The sequence below is a fragment of the Anarhichas minor genome, unplaced genomic scaffold (assembly GCF_050575085.1).
Source record: "Anarhichas minor isolate MPS153535 unplaced genomic scaffold, ASM5057508v1 ptg000010l, whole genome shotgun sequence".
NCBI lineage: Eukaryota > Metazoa > Chordata > Actinopteri > Perciformes > Anarhichadidae > Anarhichas > Anarhichas minor.
Genome location: NW_027466456.1, coordinates 4,536,912 through 4,558,229, shown reverse-complemented (window position 1 = coordinate 4,558,229; position 21,318 = coordinate 4,536,912). Strand labels below are relative to the sequence as shown.

Sequence of the window (21,318 nt, the reverse complement as noted above, 5' to 3'; positions counted from 1 at the left end):
CGTAGCTACTGCTAGACCCGGTTGATAACAGTCACTGCGGTTAAACAGTGATTTCAATGTAGCCTTTGTCTCCTGCTGTGCGTGCTCCATCCCCATCGGCAGCACGTTGCAGATACAGTACGTTTAGAGACAAGACTACCTCACACACGTGTCCCCTGTGAGTGTTGGTGAAACTTGGAAGAACCCAAGGAAGGGCTATCACAGATGTATAGAAATCATTCGGTGCCATCCTAACATGTTTAAACGGCTGTCAGCGTCTCACGGCCGTCCTCTGGGAGAAAACACCCCTGATAGCGTGTTCCCATCTCTGCGCTGACGTGTCGCCACGCTTATATACAATGAGCTAGCAGAAGACCTACTGCTGCCACTGCCGCGCTCTCAGGAATGTTAGCAAGGAATGACAATGAGTGTGCACTCAGCGTGTGTGTGCGTGTGTGTGTGTGTGTGTGTGTGTGTGTGTGGGGTGCTGTTCCTCCTGGCTTTGTTTGTTGTGTGCAGTGATGCAGGCTGCTTTGTGTTCTCGCTCCCAGTTTGTGTGTGTGTGTGTGTGTGTCCAGTAGTTTGACGGAAGTTACACACTGCCCTCTAGTGTTGGCAGCTGTAAACAAGAAAAGAAAACTCAGGCGACTGCTGCTCCTCCATGCCTTTCTCTCTCCCCCTCTCTCCCTCTGTCTCCCTCTGTCTCTCCCTCTGTGTGTGTGTGTGTGTGTGTTAGTGGTCCATCAGGGGCAGCGGTGTGGGTCTTCCTTAAGCTGAAATGAGTGGTGGGGAGATGAGGGGGGGGTTGCGTTGATGGGTTTGTGGTACTGTGCCAAGCTGTTATCTCCTTAGCCGGGTAGAAAATGATTTTATTAATTGCTTCATTTAACGCTCCCCATGTCCCCCTCCCTCTTCCCCTCTCCTACACATACAAACAGCACCACGCAAACACACACACACACTGCGCACACACTCCAACCAAGCTACTTTTCAAACTCGCCCTGCGTACACCTCTGTGACAGTTGAAATGCAGTCTCTCTCTCTCTCTCTCTCTCTCTCTCTCTCTCTCTCTCTCTCTCTCTCTCTCTCTCTCTCTCTCTCTCTCTCTCTCTCTCTCTCTCTCTCTCTCTCTCTCTCTCTCTCTCTCTCTCTCTCTGCGGGGACCTGTAGAGAGAACAGTACGGCCATAAAGGCCATATGCTGGCCCATTCAGATGTAATAGCAGGAAGGCCCAGGGAGGCCCAGCCAGAGGAGCTATGCTCCATTATGGCACATTATAGAGAGGAACAAGAGAGGAGCATTGTGTGTGTGTGTGTGTGTGTGTGTGTGTGTGTGTGTGTGTGTGTGTGTGTGTGTGTGTGTGTGTGTGTGTGTGTGTGTGTGTGTGTGTGTGTGTGTGTGTGTGTGTGTGTGTGTGTGTGTGTGTGTGTGTGTGAATGGGATTGTGTATTACCTACAGAGCAGTGAATGTGTTCACACAGCCACATTGTGGGGACTCGACTTCCATTTGGGGACTAAAAGCTGGTCCCCACAAGATGAACTATTACATTTTAAGGTTAAGACTTGCTTTTTGATTAAAGTCGGTTAAGGATGAGGTTATGTTCGCACTAAAGGGTGGGGTTAGGCTTGTAGTGGCAAAGGTTACGGTTGGGGTAAGGCTCCAGAAAATGAATGTAAGTAAATGCAGTGTCCTCCTAAGTGACTAAAACTAGGTTGTGTGTGTGTGTGTGTGTGTGTGTGTGTGTGTGTGTGTAGAGGAGAAGCAGACTGCTGTAGCTGGATCAGTGCAGCCAGACCCCGCAGGGGTGTCTTGTTAGACATACACACACACACACACTCTCTCTCTCTCTCTCACACACACACACTCAGACTGGCACATCAACAACAATAACCTCTGAGGTCAGACAGAGCTAGCGCTGCATTAGCCCCAGTGTGAACCTGCTGAGAGACAGAGCGAGCCAGTACAGCTGGTGTTAACCACCCAAAACATACACACACGGAGTGGCAGAACAACCACCGTGGCACCGGTACAAACGTCATGACTGTGCCAACACATCCAGAGTACACTGTATGTACAACTAAATAAACATTTCCAGATTGTTGAATAGATTATTGACCGGCTGTGTGTTGTGTAGCTGGTTAATAAGTGGCTCTATTGAAGACGTGACCGCTCCTCAGATGAGCCGTTCTCACGACAATGAGATGAATAGAATCAATGCAGCAAGAAAAGTAAACTGCAGAGTCTCAAAAAGGAAAAGAACCGCCTGCCTTGAGTGGTGTTACATCTACCGGTACTAGAAGGGCATCACAATGCCTCGCCGTTAAAGACGGTACGATACCCCATTTAATCAGTGCCGCAACTTTAAGAATGACAGCTTTTTAATAAGAGCTGCAGGCTATTTCCTATGAGCAGGACTGCATTGGGATTGGGATCCGCCGGGAACTTTGCTGCAGTCAAAAAATAAACTGCGGGTCTTGAGATTTAGCAAGCGCTAACCGTACAGTCAACGAATGAGACACTACACAGCGCTTTCTACGGTTTATGTGGTGTCTTCCTGATTTTAGCAGGTTTTCCATCATCAACTTCTGACAGAAATTCCCAAAGAAATTCCCGTTTTTGTTTTGGAAGCATCTCTCTGTCTCCCGTCCACTTATTAAGGACCACTGTTTAACAAGTGATATCTAGGTGCAAATATCAAGAGAACTATCAAAGAAATCACATTAACTCTAGTACAGGTTACTGCATACCATGTACATTTTTTAATTAATACATTTAAAAATATATATTATTAAATATAATAATTTCAAGTTCCACGGTCCATTACATTTCCAGATGTTTTAAGTTTTTCGTATCGTATCGGTATCGAGGTATTTAGCCAGGGTATGGTATCGAAGTCATCATTTTGGTATTATGACACCACTAGTGCTGAGAGCCCTGCTGCTGCTGAGCTCAACGCTTGTGCCTTGCTACAAAGGGTGGTGAGACCATGAATAAGTGCTTCTGCTTATGAGCAGTGTTGTTTTCACGTGTATGTACAAGCTCATCTCTCCTGCCAACATCTGAGCTCTTATACGGTGAGCCTGGCAGCGCCGCGGCGTCGTATCTGTGCCTGTGGGAACGCACTTGTTTCAAGCTGTCAGTCAGGCATGTTTATTTTCCCACCGCAGCAGCTCCCACAGGTTCCTGGTGCTCAGCTCTGTCGGCACTCCACCATGCCAGCCATGCCAACAGTGCACTCGCACAGGGAGGGCAGTGCAGTGGGCAGGGTGGGAAAGTGAGGGAGCGCCAGAAGTGGGGGGAGGGAAAGGGGGTGGAGAGACTTAAAGGAAGTGTGTGTGTGTGTGTGTGTGTGTGTGTGTGTGTGTGTGTGTGTGTGTGTGTGTGTGTGTGTGTGTGAGGCTGGAGAGATGCAGGTATCTGTGCAGCTGCATCCTTCAGGAGGAACGCTGCACACAGGCGAAGAGGTGCACAAGTCTAGACAGTTACGTGTGACTGTGTATGTGTGTGGGTGTGTGCGCTAGTGCTGAAGCACTTAGTCCATTAATCAAAGCTGGTCAACAGAAAATCACGCCGACAAATTATTGACAATAATTGTGAAAAATGGTTAACTGCTCAAGCCTCTGTGTGAAGGATTTTTCATTTTTCTCTTAAAAGAACACAAGCCATCAATTTTTTAAGATTTTATAAAACTGAATAATAACATCTATTTGCTGGTTCCAGCCTCTGAAATATGAGTTATTTTACTTTTTAGTTTTAATTTATATCATTGTAAATTTAATATTTAATTTAATATCTATGCGACAAAATTGGCTATTTCAATGCTGTGTATAATTTTATAAGTGACCAATTACTACGAAAATAATTACTGGATTAATCAAGTCTATTATAATTATTTATAAAGCACCTATTAAAACAGAAATGTTAAATCAATAAAGGAAGCCTTATTGTGTGTACATGCATCTAGTTCTGCATATTTGCTCGAAAAAAATGAAACCATGTTATGTAAACATGTCTACCAGAGTGTGTGTGTGTGTGTGTGTGTGTGTGTCTCAGGTTATATTTCACATGGGTAATCCCCTAATCCTTTATCTTTTTCACTGTGATGTTAGACACACACCTGTTGAAGTAACAGCCCTCAGCAGCTCCCTTCAATACGCATACTGTACATGCACACACATATTCAAACCAGCACACACTCAGCACCTGAGGGAAGGAGATCCTGCTTTCACCTGTGGAAAAAAAAAAAGGGGGGGAGATCTCATATTCGCACTCATCACCACTCAGTTGCACCCCTCACACACACACGCACACATGCACACACACCTGTAATGTTACCTGATAGCAGAGTGCTTGACGGAGGCTCTGGCAGACTAGTAGATACGCCTGGTCTGGCAGTGGGTGGTCCTCTTTCTCCGTATATTGATGTTCAGGTAGTAACAGTTCTGTGTTGGAGCAGCTGCTGCTGGAGTCAGATGAGGTTACTGTAGGAAGAGACAACACGGTCACTCAGACCTCTGATACTGTATTCACTTTAATGTGCTTAACACAGTGTTTGTTGTTGTTGCGGTCGAGAGATTAACAAGAGAAACGGCTCGTTCACTCTCACATTGCAAAAGTGAAACTGCTGTTCACATACCAGCCACTGAGTCAGAGAGACAGAATTATTATTTTCAACCTGGGACACATTTTCCATAATGATGTTTGATTGGGTTCAAATATTTGGCACATCCCCACAGACTGAAAGCGCTCACCAAAATTGAGCTTGCTTTGGCCCTTGACTGTGTGTCGGTCAGCAGCTCCTCTGTCAAACTGGATCAAGTCAGGGATGAACGTAGAGACCCCAACCTTCGTTGTTTGTTCTCCTTCATGCATCCCTTTAATGCCTGTATGGTGTAGAACGAACTTAGGAACACTTGACATCACAGACAAAAATCTATTTTAAAAGAATTGGCGTAAGAACCACAGAATAATTTTTGAATGTTGACAAAACTTTTTACAATTTCTTTTAGTTTTTTTAATTAGAAGAAAAAAACGACTGAATTCATCTACAACAGTTGAACAGTTCACAGATTTCACCAAGAAACGACTGCTTGCCAAAAACCCACAGCGCTCGATATCAGACAGTCAGCTGCAGCAGAAGTTGCCGTTTGCCAGCAGTAGGCTCACTACACAGTTTATAAAGGCAGCAGGCACAGTTTAAAAAAGCTGCAGGTCTGTGCTGGGCACAAACACACTGACACTGGAACAATTAGAAGCAATTCATAAGAAAACTAGAATGGCGCTCGGGAGAGAGCGGACCGTGGTGTGTTCACATGCTCCTCGGATGGTCACATCTCCCGAGTTGAGAAGTCGTTCTTCTGATTTCCGTGTGTTCTTGAGCTTTAAGTGGTAATGTGGAAATAACATAACCGCTACGAAGACAATGTGTTGTATTTTAATTCTTAAACAACACGTTTTAAGTTGTTTCTACTTGAAGGGACATTCACATGAATTTTCCCCATTGCTAATTCATTGTTAAGATTATTCTGACACCACATGAATGCAGCACAAATGCCCTATCTCGCAGTGTTAATTAAAGTGAATCATAATGTGTTTACCTGCGCTGAATCTTTTAGTGGTACGGAGTACTGGACCGTACCGGCCTGTTTTCAGCCCAGAATCAAGCATCGTCGTGGCAAAAATTATAAAAAATACGACATTGTTTGAAAATACCAAGAATTATCCTTTGAAATCCTGACTGAATGTTGATTAAAGTCCACCTCGTGAATTGATCTGACCTCATCCTGGCAACTAACACTTCCTGTCCATGAAAATCAATCTCCAAATGTCAGTGACTCCTTGTTGATGTAGCAGAACAGATGTGATAGTTGTGCTGTTATTATACACACTTAAATTGGACATACTGTAATCACTTTAATTACTTAATTAAAGCTGCACCCGGTGATCTTGACCACTAGGGTGCAAAGACAAACAGAAACAAGGTTTGCCGTTGTGTATTTAGTTGCGTGACTGCGAGCAGCATTATTATCCCTCTGAAGTTGGGTTTCTAGTTAGCTGATGAATTTAAGTCGAATATTTACTGACCTTTTAGCTGTAGTTTGGTTTGACGACTCCTGAGTAAATACTGTATCTACACGTATGTCTCTCCACCAGGCCTGACACTATCTTTTCTTAAGTGCTTGTCGTGTGTTTCATGGTTTCATTTGTTATGAAGTCGGAATTCTATCGCACGGACCAGCAAACCAAACATAACAACAACCACTTCTTCACATTACATTCCAGTCCTTTGATTCAATCATACATTTCTAAATGCAGGTTTCAAATGTTGAACACACGAGAATGTAGATCATAATTAATTTATGTTTTTTTTTATGTTTGTGCATAACGTAATCAGCTGTGGGAAAATGTTGCTACATAATACGAATACGAGAACTAAATAAAATTTTTACTTTTTTTCTAATGGTCGATTCACCCCAATTACTTTTACTGCTTTTTACAGAGGAAATAGTCGCTATGAAAACTGCTGATGTGAAAATTGCTATTGACTTTGTTTTGTTTTGTTTTGATGCCGTGAGCATCACCATTCACTTCTATTGTATTGGGGTGGAAGCAAAAATCTTTCAATCGTATCTTTCGATCTGGGCAATTAAAACCCAGATATTAGGATATTCATCTGCATGGCTGAATGAAACGAAAGTTAGAAAATATGTTTATTTAGTATTTGTGTGAACTGACCCTTTAAATGTTGTATCACATTGTTCTTTCTGTAAATACCTCTACTGCTCGCTCTGAAGAGGGACTCAATGCGAGGTTGTTCCACCTGATATTGTTGTTCCCCAAGCAGCTTTGAATATCACTGAAGACATTTATTGACGTCTTGTTGAATTTTTTTCACCAGGGTCCTCCAGGATCTCAGCCCTCCCCTCACACGCAGCCCCCCCCACACAACCCCAGTAATCCCATGATGGGACCTCACGGACAGGTAAGACGTAAACATTGACACTCTTTTCTCCGCTGCTGTGTATTAGTTCCCTCTCTAAGCCCACTCGCACTTTCTCGCACTCACTCACTCGTTCACTCGCTCACAACCACAGCAGTATAAAACCAGCACGCAGGTCGCTTGTTGTGCTGGCAGACAGGACATGGCAGCATCCACGATGGTGGGTTGGATGAATAATTTAGCTGTGTTGGCCCCGCTGTAAGGAGCGGAGGTGCATCTGGAGGGCCTTCGCTCTCCCCCAGCCCAGCACTCACCATCCCATAGTCCATCAATAGACCATTAATATTGCAGCACAGCCTGACACGGTGCAGCTCTCCGTGCACAAACCCACCACAACATGGTCAAAGGAGGAGCGGAGAGGAGGAGAAGGTAGACCGGAAAGTGAAGGAGGAGGAAGGAGGGAAGAGGGTTAAAAAGAAAACAGTAGTAAATCAGTCCTCGCCTCAAGGGCTAAATGAGATTATATAATTCGTCCTCTGCCTGCCCCCAAACACACACACACACAACGACACACAAAAACATACAGCACATAATTACCATTGAGAGCCAGTCTCCTGTTGTATTTGTGTTGTCTGTGCTTATCTCTGTGTGAAAACGATGATGTGAACATTATTCTGCTCATGCTCCGTGACCAAAACACACAACTCTCACCCAATCGGCATTCAAATCTGCATGTTTCCCCTCGATACTAAAATAGTTGGATTAATTCTTCTCATCTGACGCTGACATATGGCTCACTGGATGTTGGTATTTGTAGTTGCAGCAGCGTAGCTCTCATAGGTAATTCTGAAAACCATCTGTCTGGGGTGCATTACATTATTCACTAGTTGTGCGCTGGGCTGGGTGTGTGTGTGTGTGTGTGCGTCTCGGCCAGCCTGCTCTTGTCCCCTCTCTGCTGAGGCATCTATGTGGAATGGTGCATTCCCTCTCGGTTATGAATCACACCATCCCGACTGCATTATTGTAGCTCTGGTGTTTGGTGATACAGACACGGTGAGAGAAATGTCCGGCACAAGTGCAGCTGCACAAAACAGACAAAACATTAAGATGTAGAACACCTCTTCCTCTGCTCGTACGGCTTCATCCTCCCTTCCAACGATGTCATGTTCTTTTCTGCTCCACCTCCTTCTCGGCCGTCCTGTTCCTCCGGTCCAGGTTTCTGTCCCACATGTTTTCTCCCTCGCTCTTATCTTATCCTCCTTTACCTTTATCCTAATGGATTTTACCACCTGAGGTCTTACTTTACAAAACTTAATGACACGCCCCTCTTTCTTGGTGAAGGGAACAGAGCTGCTACAGAACATTATTCTTCAACACAATAGCTCCCCCTGCTGACATGTAAAGATAACACCTCCACATTGTTCAGGTTTACTGAGCCTTTTGTGCATCGTTTCACTGCCTACGTGTGAGTGTTATTTAGGTTTGTCCGTTATTTGAGGTAAACTTTGTTACTATCTTTATGTAGAAAGGAGAACAGATTTGCCCAGATATACTAAGGGAGTTTATGTTTAATTAAAGCTGATTGTAAAGATATTATTATCATAATGTTGGGGTTATTAGTAGTCTGTAGAGATCTGCACTTAAAAACACAATTTTATTTTTTGACCCTTATTTAACCAGATAAAATCTCTTTTGCGATGGAAATCTGGCCAAGAAGGCAGCAAAGTTAAACCTTGAGTTCATGTCATTTCATACATAGAATAAAACAAATTACAGAGTAAAAACTTCAGTCCACGCATCCACAGAACCTTGAACCTTAAAGCCGAGCCATTTATTGGACCTAAGACAAACTTAGCGCCTAACGTTCATGGGTAAACTATAAAGGCATTAAGATATATCAATGCTCCATCATGCACATGTGTGCAGTGATGAGTCCTTTAGCCGGAGTTTGAAATATATCTCGAAGCAGCACGATAAAGAAACACACACAAAACAAATGAACACCATCTTAAAAACCAAACAAACAGTAGACCAACCAGATTTATGGATGTGCAGTTGTTAAGCTGAATATGACGTTTGCTGAGCTGATCATGACAACGGCACGCTGAGGCATGTACACTGTGATGGTTTGTGTATTTTGCAATTCATGCATTGTTTCATCTCCATCCATGTCATTAGAAATCTGTTCAATCGCTTCGGCTGCATTCATTTTATCTTGTTAAAGGTTGTGTAAAACAGCACCTTGATTAATTATTCATGATGAACCTAACATTATTGTCTCTGTCATTGAAACCATTGATTTTTAGAATTTAAATTAGAAGCTAGATTTCATGCTAATCAATGAAATGTGTTGTACACTCTATCTTAGAGTTGTTGGAATTGCACTTGAGTAAAACAAGGTCACTGACAAAGTTATTCGTGATATTTTAAAGCCCATCTATCAAGAATTCGAACAAGCATTCCTCTCTTGATCATCCTGAAATAAAGTAATTGTAATGTCCTTCTCACGTCTGTCCTGCAGCCATTCATGTCTCCACGGTACCCAGGCGGCCCAAGGCCCGCCCTCCGTATGCCAAATCAGCCTCCTGGGAGCATCCCCGGGTCACAGCCTCTCCTACCAAACAGCCTGGACCCCACCAGACCTCAAGGTATTGATAAAGGCGTGGTGTTACTTCAGAGCGGCTGCGCTTTGCAGAGTAATCTCATATTGGCTTCTGAATTCAGAAGCTCATTTATGGAATTGTTATTGATCCAAACGGCGCTGCCATTCTAACAAGCTGCACTCTTGTGTTTCACCACAGGACATCCAAACATGGGAGGTCCAATGAGAATGAATCCCCCGCGAGGCATGGGGGGCATGGGCCCACAGGTAGGCACCAGCGACATTACTCCATCACCCGTGCAGAATAAAACACAAAGGATTGCGTTAATAAAGTCATGACAGTGGGTGGTGTCCCACAGCACCACCAGCCCACTGCACACCCACTCTGCAGCTGCCATACAGCCAGATTTGGTGCTTGGGACTGTCGGTTTATGAACAAACCCAATGTTTGGTTGCCCTTCATTAAAAGCTACCATAAAAACCGCTATAATGTGAAACCGGCATCCTATAAACGGCATGCAGATAATCCATTCTTCTTTGCTAAGAGACATTTTAGTTCTGCCAGCCTCATAACTTTGCGTTTTAAATGTCAGAAGCGCTCAGATGATTAGCTTGGCTCTGACCAGAGCTCACCCACTGCCGGCGCCAGTTCCACATGTTAAATCCTACTTACCGACTCCCACCTAGGAAGACCACCCCTGAGCGAGCAGCCACCAACACATTTTGACAAAAAAAAAGAAACAATGGTGCCAACTTTGGTTTTCCTTTGATCACTTTAATTTCCGATGTGATCCCGTGTAAAACATAAGATGCTGAACAAACAGTGTCCTTTTGAATTACCGCTACCAAACAGCTGCTTCATTCTGCAACCCAACCACCTCCCGCTCCAACATCACCTCACACAAAGACACACGCACACACACACACACTCTCTCCCCGTGCCCCTCGGCCCCTCTCTGTGCCACCCTGGCTCGGTGACTTTGGCAGTGAACGCACCAGCAGCTGGTGTGGCATCTGCTCGACAAGTGTAATCGTCTGCTGAACAAAACTCTTCCTCTGAGTGGAGCTACTCTCTGGCCTTCCCCCCCCTACTCTCTCTCTCTCTCTCTCTCTCTCTCTCTCTCTCTCTCTCTCTCTCTCTCTCTCTCTCTCTCTCTCTCTCTCTCATATATCCACACACATACACACATGTAGCGCGAGCCAAACTCGCCTGCCGGGCAGCCATGAAAACATACACGCAAACACACAGAGGGGAGCGTGGACACAGAGAGGAGGAGACACGCAACGTACAGATGGACACAAACACACTCACACACAGCTGTCCTCTTCTCACACACAGCCCGTACATCACATAATTAAAGGCTAGTTAGGGGGAGACATGATGGTCGCTGACCTTCATTAGGATTCAAACCTTTAGACGGAGCAGGTGTGAGACGCCGTGCTGACTGTGTGCTCCTCTCTTTGTGCAGAACTACGGCGGAGGAATGAGGCCTCCTCCTAACTCCATGGGGCCAGGGATGCCGGGCATGAACATGTTAGTAGATTGGAAAATAACTTTTTAATGTTTGTGAATTCTGCCGCCAATTACGGTCTTGTTTAACCGTTGTTGCGAGCAGTTAGGAGAACAGTTTTCTCACAACTACAGTGAGTATGGTACGACAGACTTGAACTTGCTGCAGCATTTGGTGTTGTTCACTCGTGTTTCTGCCCTTTTGGACATTTATTCCTAGATCTCAGCATAACATAGGTGAGAAAAGATAATTACTGTCACCAACATGTTCATGGAAATCTTACTTCCCCTGTAATAAAAATGCCATTAAGTGGAATTGACTGTATCACACCTCTGAAATTAGCAGAGGTGGATGAAGTCCAAAGATCTTTTACTTAACTAAAGGTAGCAACAGCACAGAGTAGAAATACAATAAAAGTCCTGCATAAAAAAGTAGTAGCATCAATATATACTCAAAGTAAAATTATCATCATGCAAAATGGCCTATTTCAAAATAATGTATATTATTAATCAATAATAATAATGCATCATAATTATATTTTGTATAATTAATCTCAATCTCTAAAGTAGCTAGTAACTGATGCTGTCAGATAAATGAAGTGGAGTAAAAGTACCATATTGTATCTGAAATGTAGTGGAGCATAGTGGAAATACTCAAGTAAAGTACCTCCAAATTGTACTTAAGTACAGTAATTGAGTAAATGGACATATAGGATACATCACAATGTAAAAACCCTTCATTGACAGGTAATATTTTCAGAAGGATATTATATTGGTGTTTGTGAATGAGTGCCTACTACAGTTAGGCTCGGTTACACCAATACAGATACACGTTTAAACCCAATCTAAATGGACCACACATTAAAAATGTATTTAAATGTCAGTTTAGTTTTTACTCTCAACCTAGATTGAATTTAATTCTGTTGCACCAGAATTTAAACAATTTTAACCTACAATTGAGGAGGTTTAACATTTAAAATGGCTAAAATAGATGAATTAAGCAAAATGTTCAAGTTCCTCGGAGAAAGTTACGGGGCAGATTCAACCCAGATGAGTTTTTTGATGCTGCAAGATAACGGTTCAGCAAGGAATCTGTTATCTCTTTTTTCCTTGCTGTTTTTATATTCTCTTATTTGGCCATATTGCTCCATTAATTCGGCCAACAATTTCTTCTCAAATGAGTCTAAATTAGAGATTCTCTGCAAAGCCATCATGAGTAACATTGTGCCAACTAACTAACTTTTTAAGCCAGCTAGCTAGAAAACAATGTAACGTTTTGTTAAGGAATCCTCCCTTTCTTTTATAGCATACATACTAAGTCTTAACAGCAGGCGCATGTGTTCATGTATTCATTTTAAGTTGTGTAAGCAAGCATCACATTGATTAAACTCTAAACCTGGATTTACTAAACTGAGATTCGTTTTTAATTGTGCAACAGAGCTCTGCATCATTTTGAATCTGGATTCATTCATTGTAAAGCAAGTTTTGTTAAACTCTGATTAGAATAATTTTAGATTAACTTAATCCTTGCTGGTGCAACCCGGCCTTACAGAGCTGTGTACCATACTTTAAAATATGTGCTGCCATGATGCACCTACAGAATCATCACACGTAACATGATGCATGCAACTTTGCTGTGTGCCAGAAATCTTCTATTAAATATCTTTCTCTCTGTCTGCGTCTCCAGGGGTCCTGGTGGAAGAGGTCCGTGGCCGAACCCCAACACTAACTCAGTGAGTCACACTCTCTTACATCTTCGTCTCCGACATGACTGAGTGTGTTTACAATAACTGTGTCTCGTGTTTTGTTTCACCTCGGGTCTATTCTCTCCACAGATAGCTTATTCATCTTCATCTCCAGGCAACTATGTGGTAAGTGTCCCGTCATGGACTCGTGTTCGACCACGGGCCATAAATTACCTGTCATGCGGTGATATCTAACAGGCATGCTGCCATCTAGATGCACTCAGAACTCATTTCTCTTTTGCTCTCGCTTCTTTCGCCCCTCAGGGCCCTCCAGGGGGAGGCGGCCCACCAGGAACTCCCATCATGCCAAGCCCCGGAGGTGAGTTCTACGCGTCAGTTTCCCTTCTGGTTTCTACTTTTATCCAGCGTTCACTGAACACGGCCTCTGTCTAACAAACATGAAACCATTTCTCTGTGAGATTCACATCTCTCTTCGGCAGAGACAGGCAGTGATAGCCCCCTAAATACTTAAGGAATGAAATCTTTAGGAATGATTTTGTAAGTGTAAAATATTGTTAAACTGGTCAAATATTGCACTGAGCCTGATTTGGATATATCTGATGCATGCGTGATGATGATTTGGTCGGGTATCATGTTTGTTATCAGTCCTTTCTAGTTTAGGCACATTCTGGAAATGATTCCAGTGCCGTTAGATGTGTTCTGTCATTGTGGCGACAGCTGAATAAAAGGGAAGCGGAGGCACGTCAGTCTGCAATCAAACGCGCGATCCATCTCAGCTTTGACCCATCAATCTAGTGTCTCTGTGGAGGATTAGCGGAGAACAAAACACTGTGGGCTGATATCCTGTGGATGTTCTGTTTCTGCCGGCCTGTGGAGAGCTTCTTTTTGTGTCCACTATTTATTATTTATATACGTTCCTCTATTGTGATACGTTGCCGGGGCAACCTTTTTGCACAAAATGCTCCTGCTCACACGTACACCGGCAGGGGAAACATATTTCCACTGCAGTCGCCAAGACTGTACGCGTGCACACACACACACACACACACACACACACACACACACACAAACCTCCCACAAAAATGAACACCTCCCACTCAGTATTGCCCCCCTCCTCCAGTCACGACAGCACAAGCTAGATTCAGGGACACTAACAGGCAAGATCTCTCCGCCACTTTGCACATACTGTATCCATCTCCTCCCCTATCTTTCAATCTGGTATTTCTTTTTTTCTTCCACTCGCAACTTTCTGCCTGTAATGTCAGATCAAGGTGACCTCATCCTCAAGGTGACAAACGAGGACCGACACAGCATGCATTGGGTGTCCATAAAATAACTTCTAATCTCCTGATTGTAGGAATAAGATTGAATTGGGTTCTTTTTTTATTGTACATTGCAGTGTGCAGCGTCTAGATTGATTGACAGACTGATTCACTGACAATATGTACTGGCACTTAAAGTAACACACTGGTGGTCCTCGTCCTGTACAGCTGAAGTAAGGACATGTCTGGGCTCTAGCTGACTGAATTGTACAAATGGCAGAATTAAAGTGAAACATTGTCAAATACAGTGACAGACAATGCCACTCCAGCCGTTTCTGTGCAGGTTAGTTCGTTATTTTCCATTCATTACCCCAAACCCACCTTATTTTTTGACATTTACAACAGTTGGATATAAGAACACACAGAGGTAACAGTGCAAGGGTCTCAAACTGCTTTACAGTATTCTGATTTGAAATATCATTGTTATCATAGATTCGACAAACTCAAGTGAAAACATCTACACAATGATGAACCCTATCGGCCCTGGTGGAAATAGACCTAATGTAAGTAAACTCATTTTGTTCAATTTTGAATTGCAGTTAAATGTACAGTGTGTAGGATGTGGTGGAATTTGGCGGTGTGGTTGCAGAGTGCGTAAACACAACAATTCTTCGTTTCAGCTGCTTCTGTACTGATGACAACATAGTTGTGAATGTTATATTCCATTTCTGCTAATAGAGCTCAACAGTGAGGTTCTGGAAGTGAAAATCCCCTTCGTAATAATTATACGACATCCATGTTCGACTTACCTTGAGCCATGAGAGTGTGAAATGATGGTACATTCTCCTGCAGAAGACACAATATGATATCAACCTTGTTTTAAGAAAAAAACACGTTCTATTCGCAATGCCAAGGAGATGTACTACACTACCCACAATCCTAAAGTGTAACAGCAATGTCCCTGATTGGTGGATCTCGCTGGTACCATGGAAATGTTTACAGCAGTGAGGGTACGAGCTCGAACATGCTGCCCTGTGGTCTGCTCCCGGATCTCCAACCGGGCCAGCACGACGGCTCGTTTGGAAACGTTCTCTTATATTACAGCGATAGTTCACTGAAATGTGTTTCTGACAAAAGCCAAGCAGTTACTGAATCTGTCCACATTTTAAAAAAAACATTTAGATGAAATGTTTTTCGTGAGTTTCAGCTTCCAGATTCAGCGAGGCCGCATATGCAATAGTTTATGGGATGAGTAGTTCCTTCACTCTTAAAGTAATCATAAACACAAGACTTGTACCTTTGCCTTTCCGTTTGAAATTTTTTTTTTTTTTTGCTGGGGATCAAATGTTTTAGGGCCACGATTCATCTCGAAGTTGGTTGGATAGTTCCATGCCTAAAACTTTTAATACAAGAATTTTCTGAAATGTAAATGGAGTGAATGAGTGGGCGGTCACGTTTGAGCTCGATAGATTCCCGTAATTGCTACACACTGGCCCTTTAATGAATTTCACACCAGATGTATTTGTCTAATCTACTCCACTGCCATGCTCCCCAAGCAGGGAAGGAGCAAGGTAACTAACCTTCGTACGTCTGTCTTTAGTTCCCAATGGGACCGGGTCCTGACGGGCCCATGGGTGGAATGGGTGCTATGGAGCAGCATCATATGAACGGATCACTAGGTGAGTAGCCAAACACAATGCACAGTGTATGCAGCATGTACTTGCTATAAGCTCCTGAGTATATCCAGTGAAACCTGTTACTCTCCGTGAACAAAGGCCTTTAGAAGTGAGAGTCTGCCCTCTCATGGCTGGTAGAGGAAGTGTTCTTCCTCCCCCTGGTATTGATCCCAGTTAAAACAGATTAGTGGGGCAGTGAGTAGGCCAATTGATCCTGCAGATGGGTGAGACGTGATCAGTGAAGCCAGTGAGTTGTTGCTCATCTGTGTCTGAAACAAATAGCTTAATTAAAGGCCATTTCTTGTGAGAGGGCAGGTTGTTTCTACTTGCACTGGATATCCTGAACTCGTGTTGAATTAGCAGCAGGAACGCTGAGGATCACTTGACAGTTACCTGATAATGATTCAGGTTTCTCCTTTTTCCATTTCTGATCACAGGCTCTGGTGACATGGATGGGTTGCCAAAGGTAAGAGTGACTGACTCTCTGTCCATCTATCTGTCTGTCTGTCTGTCAGAGGGCTGTGTTCTTACCGTTTCTTTTTTATCTGTGTTGCAGAATTCTCCCAACAACATGGCAGGCATGAACAATCCTCCCGGCACTCCGCGGGATGACGGCGAGATGGCAGGCAACTTTTTAAACCCATTCCAAAGTGAAAGTGTGAGTACACACAGAGACAACATACCTTTGAAGCTGGGAACAAACTGCAAGACTTTAGATAATCCTATTCAATTATAATAAGGCATAAAATCGCATATTTAAATAACTTGTTTTAGATTACAGTCATACCTGCACAGATCTCCACTGGTAACTTGATCAAACAGCAGGATCATATTTTGATTTGGACAGTCACAAAAACTGAATATATTTAATACAATTGCTCCATCTGGTCTGAGACTCAATCAAGGGTTACGGAATTTAAATGCTGTGTGCTAATTGTCCAAGGTGACCTGTGGCTGGTTACACAAAAATAGACTTTGACTTTGACTAGATCAAACTAATAGTCACACTTCAGATTACTTCAGACTAATTCTTAAGACTATTAGGGCCATGAAGAAGGGAAATAATGCTATTTTGCATTTCAAGTCGAAGTGTTGCATTTTGAGAAAGATGAAATGTTGACAATAAAGTTGAAATACTATTCAAGAATATGGATAAAATCTTGAGAATAAACGTCAAACATACGAGAATAAATATACTAAATAAACTACCGGAGTTAGTGCATATAGTGAAATTTCGACTTGCAAAACATGGCCCTAATATTCTCTCGTAACTTCTTGACTGTCTTGGCGGACTTCACACTAGAAAAAGACGAGTGTCACCACAGTGCAGACATGTGGTAGAGCTCAGATGCTGTGGCTTCTTGTGGAGCTCTCAGCTCAGTCCTTGCTTCACCAACACATCAGATGTCCTCACTGCGGTACATTTCTGTAAAAACTTTCCCTTCTTATTATTCGCCGCACAGCAATGCTAACAAACCACAAAATATGAGCCTGTCTTTTTTTGTCTTATTATAGAGTCTTATTTCTGAGTTAGCCTGTGGGTAGGTCAGTTGGTGGTACTGTCAAACTTAAACAAAAAAATCAAGACTTCCCTAACACTCCAGACTAGTCTAAAATACCTTTGTGAAACCGGCCCCGGGTCTATTTCGACCTTAAAACCAGTCCTCATGGCTAAATGGAGCCCAATAATCGATCCTTTAAGTTGTGCTCAGTTTTCCCAGCTTTACCCGACACACACAAAAACACAGCATGCACAAACACAAGCATGGGAAAGAACCACATCATATGCTTTCTCTGATGCATGGAGAGATCGTCATAGAGTGATAATGAAACTGACGTTTTGCTACAGTATCTTCACTGTGTTCTGAAATTCCCTAACACCTTCTCCTTGGGCTGGACTCTGCTTTGCTTGCTGCTGGTCTCCTGACTTAGAGAGGGTTAATGGTTATGTGTAATGCTGCAAGAGGCTGGAGAACTGGACATGGCATTTAGTTTAGTTAGTTGTATTGCTTTCATCTTGAACTGGGTAGTATATTAAGTTCAATATAGATTTGGCTTATCTTTTCTCCCCTCCCTCTCTTTTTTCTCTCTTTACAGTATTCACCCAACATGACGATGAGTGTGTGATTTCTTTTTTTTTTTTTGATTTTATTTTATCTTTTATTTTATTTCTTTTTCATCTCCCCTTATCCCAATCTCCCTCTCCCATCCACCCCGGTGCGTCTTGCATTACCCTCCTCTCCCCCTTCCTTCCTCCTCCTCCTCGTGGACGGTGTGCTGTGCCACACAGCCCCATGGGATGCACCTGGAAAGCAGGACTCCCCTCAAGGCCCCTCATCCCAACGCCTGTAAAATGGGTTTAAGAACATGAAAAGGCCTCCAAGCAACAGGAAGGGTCTCTTCGCAGCTTCTTCTTCGCCTGCCGGGCCTCGACACGGGCCCTAGGACAGTAAGAGCCCGAAACTGCTCCAAGCCTGTCTCTCCCAAACCCAAAACCTGCCCTCATGGGGGGCATTCAAGCCCAAACAAGATGCCGCGCTGCATCTACCACCACTCCATCATATCACGCTGATCATAATTTATGAGGGCACGCAGTTGTTGACTGACAGGGGCCGAATACCCTCATTCAAAAACTCCTGTGTCAGGAATGATTAAAAAAAATAAAAATAAAAAAAAGAACTGATAATGTTATTCTAGGGCAAGAATTAAATGTTTGTATTTTTTGTTGTTGATGGTAATATTATTGTTATAATTTTCATAATTGATATTATTCTACTAATGTAGTTATGATTTCCTGTAAAGGGCACATTTTATCTCAGCAGCAGCATCAACAATGACGGAATAAGCACACAAAATGCACAATCATTTTCTGTTTACATGATTTTAGGTCATTTGTTTGTCTTGTTTTTTCTTTGTCATAGTCTTTCTCACTTCACATACCTCTCCTTAAAACTTATTCTGGGCTCGTAGCTTGAGTGTTTGCCATCTTAATGTTTGTAGCCCCATTCGTATACATGTTCAAAGTATCAGTGATCGGGATAATTAACTCTCTCATCTAATAGTTTACTATCTCGGCTAAAACTATCCATACAGTTCAAGCAGAGGCTTTCTCAGAGCGCTGCTGTTTTCTGGTACAAAGTGTCTGCTCATGCACCTCGATGATCCTATGTCTAGCTATCTTGTCTTAATAAGCACCCCTTCTCACAGTCTTCTATGTTTTACTGCATGGGAATTGCTCTGAGGTGCCAGTTTCCATTCAGTAACAGGCAGAGCAAGAGAGCATCTCTTCTATGGATTTGGTCTTGTCTGTAAATACAACATATTTAGCTTGTATTGTGGTTGTTTTATTATTTGTTATTTACAAGTTGTCTGTGGTTCCTACCCTTCCATCACCTTGTTTTGATTTCAACCTCACTGTGGACTCCAATTGGAACTGTTTTCCTCCCAGGGTTCATTCCGGTCTCTCGCCAATGTCTCCTGTTTTTGGGGGACACAAAGATACACTCACGAAGCCGGCTTTCTTGCTTGGAGTTTGGGGTGAACTCACAGATCCTGTATGATCCACTTTCTTAACCCAGACAAGACGGGCTAAATAACTGGCTCCCAATCGACCAGTTCCCTCAGCGAGCCCCAATGCGTACGGGATAATGGATCCACAGTATTGGGAGGATGTAGCAGCGCTGACGACGGGAGCAGAGTGATGCACCTTGGGGTTAACCGACCATGCAGCCACATCGGTCTGAAGACGAGGAACAATACCGGGACACTTTTGTAATGGATTTATTTCCATTATTTGTGGATTGTTTTCAGCAGATTATTTTTATTTGAAGTGTATTCAACTGAGAAAATGAAAGCCCATAGAATCTGCACACAAAGAAAAGCATAGTTACATATTACGCTATTTAATTTGTTTCTTTCTGTATGTTATGTGCCCTTGGCCTGATCAACTCTCTGTCACTGCTTTCAAAGGGATACATTATCTCTCAAGGCATCACACTGCAGCAACTTACGTCATGGCTGTGTTCAAACCGACAATAACTAAACAACCATTGTAGCCTCTATGGGTGATGGTGACGTACTCGTCAATTTTCTGATATCAATGTGAACAGATTGTACCCAGAGTTCAACAGGGACAGCTCCAGGATTTGGCTATTGGTGGCCTGGGAAACACTCTCCATGTGTAGTGACACACACCTCCCTTCTTTCCTCCAGTCCCATCCCTCACCTCTCCCCAAAAACGTCTCCCCTCCCTTCTCTTTAATTTCCTTTTTTGTAAATACTGTATAATGCATTTTGATATCATTGACATGTTTTGATATGTCAGTCACTACCAATGAATACAGCTGAAAGTAAATTATAAATAAAACTGACCATGTTTTTTTCATAGAGAAAGGATGCGCTGACTATTTGGCTCATGTGGCTAAATTTCCATAAAAATGTATAGAATGCAGTAACACAATAAATGCAGACTGTATGCTGAAGACTTGTATGGTGGGGAGGATAGGACAGAGAGAGGACAGGACAGAGAGAAGCAGACAAGCTGTGGCGTCCTCACTCTGCCCTCGTCTCCTTGTGTTTCAGTTGAATGTTACTATTGGCTTTGAATAATCATTTGAATCATTTTTCCAAAGGGCATCTTCTCACAAAAAAAAAACATGTGACCTCTTATTGCAGTTTTTAATATGAAGGATTTTTATCAATTTAAGAAAACTTTTAAAAAGGTAAAAATACTTAAGAGAACCTCATTTTAAATTAAGACTAGATCAAAAAGTAACTGTGTCCTTTGCTATTCGCTCCTGTTATAGCGTTGTATAGATCGAAGCTCTCTCACTGATCCTCTCTCAGTCCTCTGTGTATATCGATCGTTGGCCATCTCTGTACTTCTATTGTGATGTATAATACTGTACCATTAGGAAGAGTTGCTGGTTGGGCGGGGTGGTTATGTTGAGTTGGGGAGGGGTGGGGGATTCAAGGGAAGGGGATATAAATGATTCTCCTGTACCATTCATAGTCCTTTCTGATGACACGGCAGTATTCAATATGAAGCAGTCTGTCTCTTGGGTTTGCTTTGTATTTTCATGGTAGCATAGTTCAGAATCTTGTCTTAGGGACTTAGGTGTCTTGTGTAGGTAATAAAGATGTTCTTTGTATGTTTCTTTATATTGTAAAGTTTCTTTAGACTGAAAGAAAAACAGATAATTTGCTTATCAAAAAAGAAACAATGCATCAATAATAAATGTCATTTGATTTTTCCTTGCTGTTTGAATCTCTTCCTCTCAGCTCTCATTTAGCTTTTAACCATTTTGCAGTACAAAAAGAGAAGTTATATACAGTGTAGGAAAAGATCACGTAAACATTTTTTGTACATTTTTTTGAAATTTTAATATCATGTTAATATTAAAAACACCCCAGTCAAAATTTGGAAAGTTAAATAACTTGCTATATTTTTATTTTTCATTAGTTAGGATGAAATTAATTACCTTTCAAATCAAATTCGGATTAAATAAACTTATAAATGACCTAAAAAATGATTTTAAAAGTTCCCTGGTTTAACTTTTAACAGCTCTATAATATGCACTTTTTTGCCTTAACCTGTGCACACACCTCTCATAAAGATTGATGATTTTGAATTTGCAAACAAC

At 42.6% G+C, this 21,318-nt stretch overlaps 1 protein-coding gene across 2 annotated transcripts in view; it reads left to right on the top strand.

Moving 5' to 3' along the window:
* Positions 1–20,647, top strand: part of ssbp4 (single stranded DNA binding protein 4) — an 87,266-nt gene extending 66,619 nt beyond the window's left edge. The window contains exons 6-17 of one of the 2 annotated variants that reach the window (XM_076087702.1): positions 6,879–6,962; positions 9,442–9,568; positions 9,722–9,789; positions 10,992–11,056; positions 12,720–12,765; positions 12,868–12,903; positions 13,042–13,096; positions 14,493–14,563; positions 15,601–15,679; positions 16,114–16,142; positions 16,233–16,334; positions 17,967–20,647. In XM_076087702.1, coding sequence (XP_075943817.1) covers positions 6,879–6,962; positions 9,442–9,568; positions 9,722–9,789; positions 10,992–11,056; positions 12,720–12,765; positions 12,868–12,903; positions 13,042–13,096; positions 14,493–14,563; positions 15,601–15,679; positions 16,114–16,142; positions 16,233–16,334; positions 17,967–18,047 — 843 coding nt within the window. In that variant the 3' untranslated portion in view covers positions 18,048–20,647. Of the gene's footprint in view, positions 1–6,878; positions 6,963–9,441; positions 9,569–9,721; positions 9,790–10,991; positions 11,057–12,719; positions 12,766–12,867; positions 12,904–13,041; positions 13,097–14,492; positions 14,564–15,600; positions 15,680–16,113; positions 16,143–16,232; positions 16,335–17,773 lie in introns of both variants that reach the window. The other variant, XM_076087703.1, reaches the window with a different exon arrangement.
* Positions 20,648–21,318: the final 671 nt, after the last annotated feature.